The sequence below is a fragment of the Molothrus ater genome, chromosome Z, assembly GCF_012460135.2.
Source record: "Molothrus ater isolate BHLD 08-10-18 breed brown headed cowbird chromosome Z, BPBGC_Mater_1.1, whole genome shotgun sequence".
Taxonomy (NCBI): domain Eukaryota; kingdom Metazoa; phylum Chordata; class Aves; order Passeriformes; family Icteridae; genus Molothrus; species Molothrus ater.
Genome location: NC_050511.2, coordinates 19,491,252 through 19,508,490, shown reverse-complemented (window position 1 = coordinate 19,508,490; position 17,239 = coordinate 19,491,252). Strand labels below are relative to the sequence as shown.

Here is a 17,239-nt window from a genome sequence, read left to right as displayed (position 1 = left end):
GACACACAAAAAGTTACTTTTTTTCTTTCACAACTACTCACTGAGGCCTATTCCACTGCTGAAAGCAAAGCAAAGTCCTCGCTGGGCGTCTGCCTCCTAGAGAAGATTGCATTTTTTATTTATTGCCCCTTGGCTTTATTTTCACAGTGAATTCCTGGCTTAAATGCAATCAGCCAAGAAACCCTCCCTACATGCACTCCTGTCATTCCTAATCGCTTGCAAACAGAATCAAGTGCAAGCAAAAGGGGAAAAAATCTTAGCAATGCCAACCAAACTAAAAAAGCCCTACTTCTGGTTCTGCCAGTTCTGAGCAACCACAAATGCACCTCAGACCCCTTGGAAAGAAAAAGTCAAAAGATTAAATTTAAAATAAACTTGATTTTAAGAAAATTAAATTAAAAAAAAGAAAGTCTCCCTAGGCAGAAGAGAGGGGCAGTGAGCCGAAGAGCAGGGTCACATCTTCCCTTCGGAAAAAAAACCTGATAGCACATTTGCAAGGTGCCCGCCAAGTCAAACCCGCAGCAGGCAGCACCGAGGTTTTGGGGGAGTGCGAAGGAGGGAATCCCGGCGCCCCCCACACACACACACAAACACACACACCGAGCCGCCGCCGTCAACAAAAGGCAAGCAGCAGCCTCTTTTGTCTGTCTTCCCCTTTTAAGGGGAGGAGGAGGGGAAACGACAGAAAACTGAGAGGGGGGAAACAAAAAGAAAAAAAAAAAAAAAGAAAAAAAAAAAGACGCAAATAAACATGAAAATGAGAACAAAGTGGTCGGGTCGCACAAAGAGCATCCCCGCCGGCGGAGGGGAATATCTGCCGGGGGCGGCTCCCCTTCCATTCCTTGAATGAAAGAGGAGCCGCCCCCGGCAGACAACCCCCACAAAAGTGGGGGAATACCCACCTCTGCAGCCCTTTAAACACTGGCAGGGAGGAGTTAACCAAGGGAGCCCGCAGCGGGTGAAGAACAGCGGCAGGCGGCTGGGCTGGGGGTGAGGAAGTGGAGGGGGGTATTGTTCCAGTAGGAGGAAGAGCTTCGTTTTCCCCTCCTTGTCACGAAGCCGTTCATCCTAAAGCAACCCCCCAGCCATACCACCCCCAGCGGGGCGAATCGCGCCCCCTCCCTCCGGCTCGTCGCCGCTGCCCTAGAAATGCCTTTGTTCGCGGATCCCCCCCGCACTCCCGCCGCCGGGGTCTCGCACCGCTTTTATGTCTTTATTTTGGACGGCGGCGCATCCCGCCCCCCCCTTCCCCCGCCGGCCGCCCTTCTGCTGATTCATTTCCACCGGCGGTCCCCTCGGGATGGGGGGGGGGGGGGCGGCATCTCCTCGCTATTGTGGCTCGAGGAAAAGCGATGACCCGGATTACCGGGGGTGGACGCTGGTAGGAGGGCAGAGCCAAACGGGATTACACAGGCTGGATTACCGGGAGCGGGCACGGCGCGGTGCGGGGCTGCGAGTTAAAGGGACAGGCGGGAGCCGTGTCCGTGTCACGGAGGCAGGGAGCCACTGCGCGTCCCGGGCACGAGGGGGAGGAGACCGGCGGAGGAAGTTGCCCGGCCCACGGTACAACCGGGGAGCGAAGAGCTCGCACGGGCCGGGCCGCAGGCGGTGAGCTGCAGCGGAGAGAGAGGGACGGCAAGCGGGTGACACGCAGGGGGAGACCCGCGGCCCCGAGCGGCGGCGGCCTGGCCCGGGAGCGGAACCGGCCGGTGACTCACCGACTTGTAGGACGTTATCGACGCAGCCGCCGTCGAGCAGAGCGATGCCCCTGCGGAAGGGCAGCCGGTTCTCATCGGCGGCAGCGGCGGCGGCGGCGTCCATGGCCCCGCCAGGCGCGGCGGCGCCTCCGGGACCGGCGGCGGGATCCTCGGCGCCGGTGTTGAACGAGGAGTACATACAGATTTCCCTCTCGCTGCGGGGGAAGGACCAGTAGACGATCCTGCGCTGCACCGGCTCCGGGATCCGTTCGAACCGCTCCTCCACCCGCTGGAAGGGCCACTTCTCCGCCACCTTGCGAGCCGCAATGTCCAGCAAGGACTCGGGGCTCTGGGTCTTGCCGAGCGGCAGCAGCCCCAGGGCGGCGGCGGCAGCTGCGGAGGAGGGTCCGGCGCAGAGAGCGCCGCCGCCGGGCCCGGAGCCGCCCGCCCGCTGCCCCGGCCTGCAGCCCGAGCCATAGCCGGGTCTGCAGCAGAGGCGCTTGGCGGGGTGGGGGAGCTGACCGCGCTCCGCCATGATCGCGCCGCTTCTAAGCCGACAGCGGAAGTGGCTGTACCCTATAAACGGCTCCAGGAAGGCAGCGAGGGCCCGCGAGCCCCCGGGGACACGCCCCCTCTGCCCTTATGTGGCGAAGAGGGCGGAGCCTCATGGCTTCGCCGGCTGCAGGGGGCGGGGCCTCATGCAAATCGGCGTCATAACGTAAATAGAACGGCGGGGGAGAGGGAAGAGTGAAGGGGTGGTGCGCGCTCCCCCCCTCCGCCTTCCCAACCTCTTCTCCCGTTGATGTCACGCGCGCAAGCCCGGGCGCGCCCTCGCGCGCGTGGTGGGAAAGGAGGGCGTGGCCGGCGGCGCCCCCAGCTCTGCCGCCATATAGGGAATGGAATGCGGGGGCGGGGCCACCGCCGCGGCCTGAACCCGGTCACCTCTGCCGGGAAAGCCGGAGGGGCGGGGCGAGCCGCGCGGCGCCTCGTGGACGGGAAGCACGGTACGCGCCGCCGTGGGAGACCTGCCCTCCTGCTTCAGAGGCGGGCCGTAGCAGGCGTAGCCCTTTCCGTCCGCCCCTGGATCAGGAGCCTAGGTACATGCCTATAACAAGCTCTTGAGCTACACGAGTGAGACGCGCTCCAAGATGTGTTGGTATTGAGTTTTGTGGGGAATTTTATTTTCCTTCTACCAGCAGTAATACGGTAAAGGTCGTTATCCCGGTGCCAGCGCCCGGTTGGCTCTGCAGATGTCAGGGCTTGGAATTGCTCCGGGAGAGCCGAGACACAGGGCAGGGCGGCACGGACCCGCAATGAGTCACTTGAAGGCGATGGAGGCACCGTGTTTACCCAGGTGGGTCGTTACACAGAGGAGGGTCAGGGTCTTTTCGGTGATCTTTAAAAACCGCGCCGTTCGGGTCCGTACCGGCGCCTCAGAGATGGATAGATGGACGGTAGATGGAGGCATCTATATGCTGAGGGTCTCGAGGTGCTGCGTGGCGCCGTGGCTGCCCGCAGAGCGCGGAGCGCTGCTCCCGCCGCTGCTCCTGGAACACCGGCCGCATGGAAGTGCCGCACGGCAGGGATCGAGCGAGCGCAGCGCACAGAGCCCTTCTGCGCAGAGAGGCTGTGGGCTGCGTGTCATCGCAGAGCAACCTCGGTTGACTTCTGTTCCACTAATTAAATTTGAAAGTAAATATTATGTTGGTATTTCGAGACTTTATCTCGGAAATGGGATTACGCTTTGATGCTTCATGGTAGAGCAGTCGCCATTTTTTATTAAGCGAATTTAAAACAGTTTTTTAAAATTAATTAAATATTTTGGAACTATAGCTTTTAAGAGGCATTTTTGGGCGGCTCGCAGTTGAAAACAGCACTCGCTCGCCCGGCGAGCAGCCCTTTGCTCGCATGCCGTGCCCGGCAGAAGCCGTAATTGGAGGGGCTTCCCTCCGGCAGGCTGGTTTTCCCAGACAGACTACATTTTCCATGATGCAGCGCAAGCCGCCCCCAGAGGGGAGGCGGTTCTGTCAGGAAATGCGGCGGAGGAATGTCAAGCGTGCCCGGCATAAAATCTAAGAGGTGCAAAAAACATCGCCTTGGCTCGAAACTTTGTCGTCTCCTTTTTGTTTGCGCCACCCCCCCACCTCCGACTGGAACAGGAGCTTATTTTGTAGTCAAGCGATTGGAAAGCTTTGCAGAAACTGCATTTTCCCTTAAAAGTGGGTGGGAAGTTGAATGAAATTTATCAGATTCGCTGACTGATTTTTAAAGAAAGATTGGCAGAAACCTGAGATAGTTTAGAATTTGCACGTATTGGGGAAGGGGAGGCAGTGTATGCTTTTAAACTTCTAAACAGAAGCAGTACTTGGAAATTTCATGGGTCAAGAATTTTTTTACATCTAGGCATAGACATGTGCTTTTGGTGGGGGGGGAAGGTTAGGGTTGGTTTTTTGCTTTTGTGTATATTTGTATGTTTGTTTTTCTGGTTTTGCTTTCTTTTTTATTTTTTGTTTTCCTGCTGCCAGTTGCTGATACTAAGAAAATGACGGACGCTTTTTAACCAAATAGCTTAAACTGCAAAATTATTTTCTGCATGGTTAGGTTGGTGGTTTTTTGGGGGTTTTTTTTTTGGGTTTTTTTTTGGATTTTTTTTTTTGTATGTACTATAAGCTGGGGGGTTTTTCCTTTGGGATCATGAAACCTACCTTCTATGTAAGAAATTAGTTTAAACTGATGATTGTGTTTCTGGCTATGGACTTCACAAAATAGTTACTCTTGAGATGCCAGTTTCATAAATTCATAGATAGCTTGCTGGAATATTAACAGTCTTGTTTTTAGATTTAGGCACGTTTTATAAATGTTCTGCTGGATTTATAAACTTAACTCCAACAGAATTTTGGAAGTGATAGGGAGCCTGAATACTGCAGACCAGAGATGAGCTTGGAGTACTTTCTTCTACTATTAATATGGTAGACAGTTGCAAAAAGAAAAAAAAATAACTTCATGATTGCATGTGTGTGAGAGGAGAGGAAAATTATTTTTAACTCCATCACTTATTCATGAGTAATGATTGTTCACATATCAAAGCAATTTTTCTTCTCTGTTCTACCACTATTTCTGCTTTAAATAAGCATCTAGCAAGTCAGTAAAGATACTCTTCCAAATTGGGTGATGGCTGTTCTTTACCAGGTCTTAGCCACCTGCTGCAATAAATATAACACTCATGCCACTGGAAGAATTCTTCACGTCATAGTTGAGAAACTTTACAATAAAAACCAAAAAGAGTGAGAAGAGTGACAATGGACAACAAATCATCCACAATAAGTTAACCTGTGTGTCAGTTACCTCAACTTAGTCTTTTTTCTTTCTTTACAGATCTGGGCAGAAATTTTTAAATTCACTAAAGAAATCCCAGAAAACAAGCAGGTGGAAGAGCTCATGGATCCACCTCTTTCATCTGTCTCCCCTCATCAAGAGTATCTACTTCCTGTTGAGTCTGTGTATATTAACAGATACACAGAATGCTGGTGAATCTTTTTAGTTTCTGGGCTAGGGAGCGGCAAAGGAAGCAAGAGGCATCTTTGCTCTTGTCATGCCACCACAGGCACCAAATATGCTCCGCTTTAGGCTCCAGCTGCACCAGCGTAGCACTTGAACAACTTGCAAATTTTCATCTGAGGCTGAACTTTTGTCCTGCCAGATTTGCCCCAAGTTCCCTCCACTTTCTGAAACCAAGTGGGAAGATGTGTTAACTCCAGAGAAGAAATTAGGAAGTGTTAAAGCCATATCTAAGCTATTTTAATTGCTAGTTAGTTTTTCTTTCAGTGGATGTTCTCGAGGGAAGACCTTACTGAGCTGAGCATTTCTTGCCTCTGTTTCCATCTCACTGTTTTGGGAAGTTTCTATTCCCGAGCTACACAGAGAGGAAGGAATGGCTGCAGAACAGCAAGCTTAACTTGGCTAACTTTCTGCATGTAATAAAAGGCTATTCTGTGAGCTGCTTGGAAAAGCACCCTTGGCCACCACGCAGTGAAATTCCTTCCTAATAATCTTTTCAGAGCATTAGGCCAGTTGCAGTCAGTTTTGCTCATTATAGTAAAGCATAAAAGGCTTGAGCATTCCACCAGTTGTGCTAATCTAAAAGGAAGGTCACATACAGCTGCACAGTTGTCTTTGTGTGAAACACACCAAGGTCTAAATGTAGAAAAATGATGGCAGGCGACATAATGCTAGCCAACATAAGTCAACCCAGTGGTTAAATCTTATCAGGAAAGATGAGACTTGGCATTCCTGCAATTGAAGCTGAACAAGGGTCTGGATTCATGTGCTGCATAAAATATTTCTAAGCTCTCAAGAGAGTAGGGTGTCAAAGACAGAGAAGGAGACTTGGGAATGGAGGCTGGAGGGTTTTTGGAGCTAAAGCTATAAGGGAAAAAAAGCAAGAAAATTGAGGAGACAGGACTAAAATAATCAAAACAAGAAAGAATGATAGGTCTACTGAAACAACTGGATTTACAATGCTGAACCAAATCTTTTTAAACCTGTTTCTGTGTACCTTTTTAGATAACAAGGGGTTTCATTTCTTGGAAGAAGGCTATAGGTATTAGAGATAACACATGTATTCTAACATCGTGTGAAAGCTTGAAAAACACTGTTGTATGTAAAGGTGGTGAATATCACTGTACTTTGCAATGTAGTGAAACTGGGAATTCAAATGCAGGAAAAGCAGACAGAAGTGATGAGTGTTGATGAAATTACCATCTTAAGATTGGTTGGTGAAGAAAATAGTGTAGTTGGTCACTGTCTTCAGTTTTACAATGTTTTCATAAAACAGTTTCTTTCATTATGTTCAGAGGCTATTTTTAATTTAAAGCCTAAAAAAAGAACTTTTGCCTTTTGCTAGCCTTTTAAATCAAATACTCTAGGATAAATATTGCCAGCTCTTTAGAATTTCTCTGCTGAAGTGGAAGTAAACTGGCGGCACCAAATGAGCCCTTTCAAAGTGCAGCTTTTTATTTTGATTAAATTCCTTGTTGATTCTAAAACTGGACTCAGAGACTAGAATCTAAAAGCATTTAGGAAAAATTACTTAAAATACTAAGCATACTTTGCCAGTTTTCTAGAACAGTTAAAAGAAACAAACGTCTACAACTGGGCTAAATCCTCTTGACATTAATTTCTGTGTCCTCTGCCTTTCTGTGGCTCAATACTTAATGTATGAAGTCATTCTCAGATGGACTGAAGGGGAAGGCATTATTTGTACCACAGTCCCAGAGCTGTGTGAATTAATGCTGCTCTGTATTTCCTTAAGGACTGAGCACATTCAGTTTACATTTATTGAGAATAGATCCTGGGAATGAATTATTTCTTCCGTATAAGGAGCTTTGTGTTGAGATATCTGTTGGGGCAGTTTAGCTTGCTACTAAGTCACTAGGGATAAAAGCATCACTGTTACAAGTAAAATGATAATATCAAGAAACTTCTTAAAATTAAATGCATTGCAGTCATTTAGATGGTTCAGAATATTGAGGTCTTGGAAGACTAGAGGAATAAGAGTGTTTCACCTGTCTTCAGATTTAGCATTTGCATTAAGCCAAAAGGAGAAAGTCTTTGTCTCAGAGGGAACTCTAGATTTAGTGTCTCGCTGGGTTTGTTGTGACCTCATTTAGATCTGAGTTGCAAAATTTATGAATACTTAAAGTAAAAGCAGTATATTACCCTCACAAGTCTTTGTAAATGTTATTTCAAAAGTATTATCTTTTCCTAATATCAAAATAAAAGAATTTTATTAAAATATTGGATATTAAACATCTTTCTTCATTTATCCTCTCTTTTTAGTGCAAATACATGCACTTAATTGTGACTAAGTGATTTTAAAAAAAAGTTCCTTAAAACTTCATGTTCTTCTGGTCAGACATTCTCCACCAAAAACAGCATAGGCTGGTCTAGGAGTTATCAGGTACGAAATGCTATTGTTTGGTTTACCAGCATGTGTAGGAATACAAATATACAGAAAGTGAAGTGAGCTGGTGGTTTAAAAGGGAACATTAAGGCACTGCCTTCTTGTGGATAAGCATCCTACATTAACAACTCCTCTTTTATCTTCTTGGGCTTTCTCCCTTTTAACTGCACTTCAGACTTCTTGCGTTGGACCAAGGAACTACTTTGCAGTGTCAGGCCCAGTAATTCTTGGTAAGAAACTCTGTGTGAAGGACATAAAAACCTCAATCTGATATTGTCTTGAAGTAAAAGACATTGCTTACCTAAATTTTAATCTACACCAAAGAAAGAGAAATTACATAAACTAAAATTTTCAGAAGAGCTATTCCACATGCTAAGTGCTGATAGAATGATTTTTTAAATGGCTTTAAATTAAAAAAAGAACAACCCCAAACAAGTCAAAACCCTTCCTTCTCCCATTTCAAGGATCACAGAAACATTTAGTTTGGAAAAGACTTCCAAGGTCATCAAGTCCACCCTTTTGAATGATCACCACCTTGTCAACTAGACCATAGCACAAAGTGCCAGATCCAGTCATTTCTTGAACACTTCCATGGATGTTGACTCCACCACTTGCCTGAGCAGTCCATCCCAATATTTGAGAGCCCTTTAGTGGTGAAATTCTTTATAATGTCCAAGCTAAACCTCCTCTGGTGCAGCTTCAGACTCTGTGCTCTTGTCCTGTCACTAGTTGACTCCACCTGGCTACAATTTCCTTTCAGGCAGCTGTAGGGAGTGATAAGGCCACCCCTGAGCCTCCTTTTCTCCAGGATAAACACCCCCAGCTCCCTCAACCACTCAGGACTTGTGCTCCAGATTCTTCCTCATCTCTGTTGCCGTTCTCCGGACATGCTCCAGCACCACAATGTTCTTCCTGAATTGTGAGGTCCAGAACAGGATTTGAGATGCAGGCCCAGCAGTGCTGAGTGCCAGAGCTGACAATCCCTGCCCTGGCCCTGCTGGCCACAGCATTGCTGATCCAGGCCAGGATGCCATTGGCCTTCTTGGCCACCTGGGCACAGCCTGGCTCATGTTCAGCTGCTGTCACCAGCACCCCCAGGTCCTTTCCAGCCACTCTGCCCCAGCCTGTGGAGCTGCCTGGGGTTGTTGTGACCCCAGGGCAGGACCCAGCACTGGGCCTTGTTGAACCTCACACCATTGGCCTCAGCCCATGATCCAGCCTGCCCAGATCCCTCTGCAGAGCCTTCCTGCCCCCCAGCAGATCAGTACTTACACACAATTTGTTATCCATGAATTTACTGAGAATGCGCTCAACCCCCTCCTCCAGATAATCAAAGAAAAGATATTAAAAAGAACTGGCCCCATTACTGGCAGCATTCCCCACCACTCTCTGGGCCTGGCCAATCCAGCAAAGGGTGTACCTGTCCACTGCATCCACTGCCAGCTTTTCCAGGAGAATGCTGTGGGAGACAGAATCAAAGGCTTTACTGAAGTCCAAATAGGCTACATCCCCAGCCTTTCCCACATCCACTAGGCAGGTCACCTGGAGATCAGTTCGGTCAGGTGTGACCTGCCTTCCCTAAACCTATTCTGAGTGGGCCTGAGACCTTGGTTGTTCTGTGTGTGCCATCTGATTGTATCTAAGATGATCTGTTCCATAGTCTTGCTGGGTGCTGAAGTCAGGCTGACACGCTGTAGTTGCCTGGATCTGAGTTCCAGCCCTTCTTGTGGATGGACATCACACTGGCCAACCTTCAGTCATCTCTGACATCTCCAGACTTCCCTGATTAGCCAGGACTGACTAAGAAGTCCAGAGTTCGGATTAATGTGTGATGGCAAGAGAGCTGAACATACAAAGGGACAGCTTAAATATGCCAAAACCTGGAGCTCCTGCCTGTGTGCTATAGAGATGGGGTCCCTTTCAGTAGGATCCATGCTGAGCTGGTGTATCCTTGTCTCCAGCAGCACAGCCAAGGCAGTCCTAGGAAGAGGAAAGTAAAGCTAACTGGAGAGCAATTTCTCCGGGTGCCAATTTTCTGCAAACTTCTCAGCTTTCATTAATTATAACTGAGGACCTGCAGAAAGTATGGAGGCAAAGAAAAGGCTGAGATGGCTAAGCAACACTGTAATGGTTCCTGTTGTAATAACTGTCATTTTTAAAAAAAGCTCAGGTACAATACTTGCTTCATCTTACTTGTTTCCCTAGTGATTGCATTTAGCAAGCTGGGAAAAACGAGCTGGACTATAATTTTTTTTCTTAATGATCTCTGTGTAAAATTTAAAATTTCGTTCCAACTGGTACTAAAATTCTTAGTTTGCAGGTATTTGAACAATATTGCAAACCTGTCTCTAGCTTTGCTGGGACTGAAACACCCAATCAAGATTTACAGACAACTCTTTTCTTGGGTTGTATCAGAGACAAACTTACAAGGTAGTGTTCTAAGTACAAGGGCTTCTGTATAGCTAAGACACCCTTTGAAATTAAGAGACCAAGGTTTTTCTGTCTGACAAAAGAATTTTGTCAGAATTTTTGTCAGCACTGTGCTGCCTTGTCATTTATTTCATCAAAAATGACTGTATGCTCAGGAATAGTTAATAAAGACCAAATCAAAGGTATAAGATTTTGAGGGGTTGTTTTCCCAATGTCTTTTTTCCTACCCAGATTGTATCTTATATTTGTAAAACCTGGGCTTTTGTCCCAAAACTTTAGAAAGTATTTGAAATTTTGTAGCCCAAGTGCCAATTAGAGTGGTGTGTGCTTGTTTTACCAATCTATCCCTGCAACACTGAACTGTGGAATCTGTTCAGAGCAGTCAACTTTCAGGGTTAAACACAGTTTACTAACATATATCTTGGGTGACATTGATATACTTTCACTTGTATTTTGTATCCCAGCTGAAAGTATTTTCATTATCTGGTAGCCTCTTTCTATCCCTTCTTTTTCTTTTTCATCTTCCTTTGACTGTACTTTGCTGTTACCAGTCCATTGTACAGTCTGTCCCTATTAAAGAGACAAAATGGCTAAATTTTCAAACCACTTGCCTTCCTTCTTCCTATTCTTCCTGTCCTGCAGTCTTGGAAATTGTATTGGAGCTAATATGTCAAGCTAAGCCTTGTAATCAAAATCAGAAGATAGAGATTAGCATCGTTAGAGCCTGCAGTAAAATTTTGTCAGAGAAACCAATACTTCCTTTTACTTCACTACCTTCAAAGGCTTCACTGGAATCCCTTTTTTAGAGCAGGGATTTAGGGTTTCTTTCTACTGGTCTGTGACTAGACAACATTTAACTTTTGAAGTTGCTCTGAATAAAAACATGTAATTTTGGAAGTTGCTTTGAATAGAAAGGGAGAAGGTTTTTTTCTTTTTCTTTTTTTTCTTTTTTTTTTTCTGCTCCGGGGATTCAGATAAGCTGAGAGATACACCTCTGCTGCACTTCAACACTTGGAATAATAGTGGCACAATGTGGTCTTACACTTCTGGAAAATTAGTGTTTTAAACCTCTTCCAGGGGAGTATTAGGAGTTTCAAGAATTTGGCAGGTTTACCACTGGAAAGGAAAGGACCCCTTGGTAATTACTATGTCCCCATGCTTCTTTGCTTTCATAAATTATGCAGGACTCATGGGACAGCTGTCCTATTGCTAGGCACTGTCCTCTGCTGGGCTGTATTGGGGTCCTTCAGGGGGGATACATGCAGGCACTGTGTGTGGTGTGGTTCAAACACGGCAGGAGATACTGAGTCAGTGTCTGCAAGCTTAGGCAGATGTCCCAATCAGTCATCCTGCAGATGTTATGATCCATGAGCAGGAGGGCTAGAAATTTCTTCCGGTGTTTCATGTAAACTATATTTTCTAGTGGTTCCAAAAATGGAGCCTCTGGGTAAAGACCTGGGCAAAGCCTCTGAATTCCTCCAGTCATAGTAAAGGTCCAGTGTCGCATTACTGTTCCAGCCTAAGACGACAGAAGTCTGTCTCTAGGAAGAATATTTTCCTAAATCAGAATTGCTTCCCAGTCAGTAATTTTAATATGTGATTCTAAGGGCTTTGTTACAGACAGCACCAAAAAAATTTTGTTCTTGTGATTTCAGTGGTTCTGAGAAGCAACAGCAGCACAGCCTGAGCATGGTTTTCACCACGTTCAGGACAGCAAACCAAAGCCAACCATGTGCACATTTGGATGACCAGGTTTGCACCCTGCTCTGATTTTCAATTTATCTCTGCAAGCATAAAGTCTTTGACTGTTTTAAAACAAAACTTTTGCTTGCTGCAGATGAATGGCTGCTTTTGAAGCTCACTAGAAAAGCTGGAGGTCTTTTCTTTCAAAAGAAAACAAGAAATCACTAGGATATGAGAAGTGGAATAACTGACGAAGAGAATGAGATTTGAGGGGATAAACTTCCTTACCAGCTCCACCCTCTAAATGGTATTTACCACCAGGATCCAATCCATCCTGGACTGATTGTAGTATCAGGAAAATCCTCCACAAACAGCTCTGAGCTATTGAAAAAGCTGCAGTTTTCTCTTCCAATAATTGATACTGTGGTGACAACTTCCACCTGCTACTCATGAGTCGCAGTCACCACATTTGCTAATGTATTTTCTTGTCTGCAGTGGTGGTCCTAGGAGTGAAAAATTTCTACTAAGTTTGAGCAATTCTTAGAAGGCGTGGTATCCCCTACACTATTTGAAAATGAAACCTGCGATCTCTGCTTACTCAGAGTTTAAGAGGCATAAATGAAGAGGAACCACTTTAACTGTACCTGGGGATTGGGCTAAATTGCATTATTTCCTGGGAATGAGGGTTTATTCCATACTGTTTACCAAATGAAGAGTATAACCATGGCAACATTCAGGACATGGTCTGTAAGGATCTGCCAATGCAATTCTGAAATTAGCATTCAGAAGACAACTGTTTAAAAGTAGCTTGAGAACTGAAAAAGAATGTTTCAGATTACAGTCCATACGGGAATACACTTCAGTATCTGCAGCATGAAAACTATGTAAAATTTAGCAGTTCAGTTTATGCTGATGTCAGCAGGAGACCATTTATATAGATCTTTGATGAGTGAAAGCATAATGGTATAAATACTAATATCCAGTGGTGATTCACACTGCATTACAGCTATAATTTTGTGTGAAGTATACCTAAAAAGTACAAATACTACTAGCTTTTTATGATCAACAATAGTGTAAAGATAGTTGAAATCTTTTTTTCCAAGTTCACTTGGGGAAAAAAGTAAAGAATGACAATTCTTAGACAAGATGAAGGTTCTACTTCCTGCTTATAAAGAAGAAATTTGTGGGGTGAATGAGAAATAAGGAGAATAATATAAAAGGAAGTTCTAGATCTGAGTTGGTCCCCTGCTATCCCAGTTAAACTTTGTCTAATAAATACTTTTTGTTGTCGCATGTTGTGATGTTCTTGCAGAAATCCTTTACACAGGCAGTTGTGGTCTGGCAGAATTAAAGTTGATTGAATTATAGCTTGCTTCTTCATGTCTCTCCACAGGTCACTGCTTTCTGGAAGAAGCAGAGTCAATAGAACTACACCTTTGTCATTGAGTCATGCCAGCTCTTGAAAGTAATGCTGAAAAAAAATAGTTCTCTGGTTATTCTGCTTGCACTTTTATCTGTGGTTAACGTCACTGGTTTTGTTTAAGTCTATGTCTTATTTTGTGTGCATCTGTCACTTAGCAGGACAGGTGCGTTTTTATCAATAAGTTCCACAATTCATGTAGGAAATGTGTAGGAAAATGCAGAACTGCAGACTTCTGAAAGTTGGCTAGATTTTAAGCTGACCCTGCCCTCTAAACAGATGCTCAGAACAGTGATGGCTCTTTATTGCTACAACACACCATCTTGGGATAACACATCAGGTAGTCTGGAAATATGAAATACTTTATGAGGAGTTGCTAATTCATGTAAGACAGTGCTGATGACAGTTACATCTGCGCAGAACACAGCATCATTCCTGCCCCTTGCTACCCTCATAGGTAAATGTGGTACATTTAGGAAGCCTTAAGTTAGTCCTCAGACTCATGGATCTATAGAAATTATGGAAATAATGCTAGTAAAAAAGCTGGCCTGATCCCTGGCTTCTCAGACAATCTCTTCATATTTTTCCCAGGGTACCTGTCCTTTATTTCACCTTCAACAGGCTTCCTTTTGTGTTTGGGTTTGTCCAGGAGCAAGTTGTTCATCCATGCAGGTCGCCCTGTACTTTTGCTTGATTTCCTTTTTGTTGGGACACATTGCTCCTGACTTGGAGGACCTTGACCCTTGAAGATTAACCAGCTTTCTTGGGCCCCTCTTCCTCCAGGATTCTATTCCCTACTACTCTACCAAGCAGACCCCTGAAGAGGCCAAAGTCTGCTCTCCTGGAGTCCAGCATAGTGAGCTTCTTGTGTGTCCTTCTCACTCAAACTCCGCCATTTCCTGGTCACTACTTCCCAGGCTGTGCTTGAGCTTCACATTCCCTTCTTGTCAGCAAGACCGTGGTCCAGCATAGCACCTCTGTCATTGGTTCCTCTATCGTTTGGAGAAGGAGGTTATTATCAGTGATCACAGGAACCTCCTAGCTGTTCCTCCTACCAGTATTGGGGTGGTTGAAGTCCCCCATGAAGACTAGGGCTTGTGAATGCCCTGGTCTGTTTGAAGCACCTGGGGAAATACCAAAATTTTATCACTTCACAAAATGAGAAAACACATCTATTCCAGCAATAACTCAGGAGTGTGTTAGCCATCAAAACTAATTTTAAAATAACACATTCAGATAACTTCAATTCAGTGTTTGTACTAAAACTGAGCAAGCAGCTATCTGTATTGCTGTCTGTTTTCAAAAATTTGAAACTGGGAAAGACAATACAGAAGATTTGTTAAAAGTATTAGCAGCAAAAGGGGTAAAGAGGATAATCCAGATGATTATTGGGCAGCATCCATGTAGGCAAAAAAATTACAACTGATATATAAAGCTTTTAAATCAGTAGAGCTAATGTTTGTCAATATGAGTATAGGAGAAACAGCTCTGACTACAATTTTACTAAGACACTAACCAAATAGTGTTTACATGACAATACTCTAATATGTAATGTATTGATTTCTTGAAAACATTCTGACTTATTGCTGCATAACACTTTTTATATATCATATATATAAAATATGATATATCATATCATATCATATCATAAAAATATTATATACCTACTGATTAGTAGAATATTGAGTAACTGGCAGCCAAAAACAGAACAGTAAATGCAGGATCCTAACTGAGCGATTATATTAATATTTGGGTTATTTTAAGAATTATTTTTTGCTATATGTTGTTTAATGCTTGTTTTAAATTACATCAGCATTGTACAAAATTATTAATGATACTCACGGATGACCCTGAAGATCGGAGATATAATAAACAACAAAGATAAGTCATTAATACAGACCAGATGGCTTTAATAAGTTGGGGGCAAACAGACAAGTGTTTTGTGGATAATTATTAAAGTAAAACATTTGTGAACAGAGAAAGCAGCATGTCCTTTTTACTCTTATATTTATGACCTTTACCTTTAGTCTACCCATCAAATTCTAGCTCTTCAGAACAGACAAGACACCCAAATATGGAGCTACTGAAGGCCAGTTGAACAAGTTCCCTCTAATTTGTTGTCCTGGGTTTCCTTGTATATTTTGGTTCTGATCATCTTCAGAGTGTTCTGTTATATTACGTGCTTACGCAATTTTATTTTGGTATCTCTGAGTAATGCTAAAACATCCCCATGCTATAAATTGACTCCACTTTTGAAATTTGAGCCAATATTTTTAAATATGCCTTATACCTTAGATTCATTGCCACTTCTGTTACCCATTCTCTGTCTAGCATAACCTTTTCATGTGTACAGCTGTAACAAAAAAGGGAATAAAACCATGTCTGCAGACAATGCCCTTGGTCTAATCATCAGTCATGTTATTGCAAAGCTAATGCTGCTGTTGCCTTTCTCATCTACAGAAACTTGTGTTTTGCTGGACCTAAGAAGAACTGAAAATGCTGGTTTTCTTCCTTTTTTTTTTCTGTTCACAAGTTATTATTTGGGGATTTGGAGGAGGAATGAAGAGATGCAGAGAGATTTGTCAAGAGAGGTAACAATGAATGGACTACTAAATATGGTGCTTTGGTCAAAATGTCTTGTGTAAATCTCTGCTATGCTAAAAGAAACCCCTGGGGATTGCATGAACAGTACTAGTTATATGTCTGCACTGAACATTTCTTTTTAATTTACTTTTTGTAGTTTAGGATTCAAGAATACTTAGTATAAAGGAAAGGTTGAGAGAAAAGCCAGAAAAGTCATTGATTCATGTGGCATGATACAAGGAAGTTTTTCCTCTTTATCAAACAAAAGCATGTATAGACTGCAGTCCAAAAGTATCTGCAATGAAATAGAAACTTGATACCTGGCTTCTCCATCTCGTTGACAGACATAAAAGGATCTGATTGCTGAATGTTGGAAGCTGAACAAAATCAGACAATTTTGCCTAAATATAGATCAGTTAACTATTGAAACATTTAAAGTAAATTATGATGGGCTTTCCATCTGTAGTTTTAACCTCAAGAGATATCTGTCTTAAAATGGGTATTCTAGCTCAACTCTGCAATAGTTCAGGACAGCACAGAGACTTCTGTGACAAAACAGATCAGCCCAGTGGATGGTCAAAGTGGATGTTCTAGCCTTATCTTTGATGGGGAGCAAAGTTGTTTTGGTCCTTCCTTCAGCTGTCCCATGTATTTACTTCATTATCCTTTTTTTTTGCCTCTGGAGGCTACCATTTGTACTTCAGGGCAGCTGCAGTGTTTAAGAAAGGACATAATCAGTTGTAAATGGTGTAGTGTGGTAAGGGATCCAGACTGCCTAAGAATCTACTCTAAAGATGTCCATGGAAGAGATCCAGCCACACATGGAATTTTAGCACTCCTTTGTCCTGCTTAATCCAGTTTCTCAGCAAATAGTCTTCTGCCTTAGTAGTTTATCTGGTGATTCTGCATCACTATATGTCTGTGGTCATATACAGAAGGTGGAACACCATTCTGGATTATCAGTTTAAGATCCTTTGTTAAGTCTTATATGCCTGTGTGATTTTAAATGGAACAAGGGTATGTCCATATTGACACATTTTTTTTAGCTTATACAAAACTTCCAACTTGTGTTTTGTTTGTAAAGTGGTATTTCTTCCTTTGAATAAAAAGTGCAGAAGTAATTAGCAAGATTACCTTATCATTATTTACAGCAAGTCGGTTCCCTCTTTGTGCACAGAAAACTAAAATTGTATCCTTCCTTGGCTGAAAACTTCCTTTCCACAAGCAATAAAAGATGCAAATATCCCTTACAGTGGCTAGTTAAGCTTTCTTGCAGCTTGGGGCAAAACCACATTGGCAGAAGGACAATGTCTTGTCTCTGATGTCTGTGAAGCTTCTCTGAACTGACCTGAATATGAACTTATACAAAAAGGACCTCTGTGTAGCGACAAGAACTTGAAAACAGGGTGTAGTTACATAAGAAATTTAAAATAAGTTAAGAACCATGTTTCAATGAGATCAGCA

The 17,239-nt window shown here is 43.9% G+C and overlaps 1 protein-coding gene and 1 long non-coding RNA gene across 3 annotated transcripts in view; one reads left to right on the top strand and one right to left on the bottom strand.

Annotated features, from left to right (window-relative positions):
- ZSWIM6 (zinc finger SWIM-type containing 6) overlaps positions 1-2,232 on the bottom strand; it is a 108,380-nt gene extending 106,148 nt beyond the window's left edge. The window contains exon 1 of the mRNA XM_036403508.1: positions 1,719-2,232. Within this exon, the coding sequence (XP_036259401.1) occupies positions 1,719-2,232 (514 nt within the window). The remainder of the gene's footprint in view (positions 1-1,718) is intronic.
- A 511-nt stretch (positions 2,233-2,743) lies between these two features.
- Positions 2,744-17,025, top strand: LOC118699639 (uncharacterized). Of its 2 annotated transcripts, none has more exons than XR_004982114.1 (2): positions 2,744-3,051; positions 13,166-17,025. It is a non-coding gene; the product is annotated as an uncharacterized LOC118699639 (long non-coding RNA). The 2 variants fall into 2 exon arrangements; XR_008508980.1 differs by having other exon boundaries at positions 5,073-17,025.
- Positions 17,026-17,239: the final 214 nt, after the last annotated feature.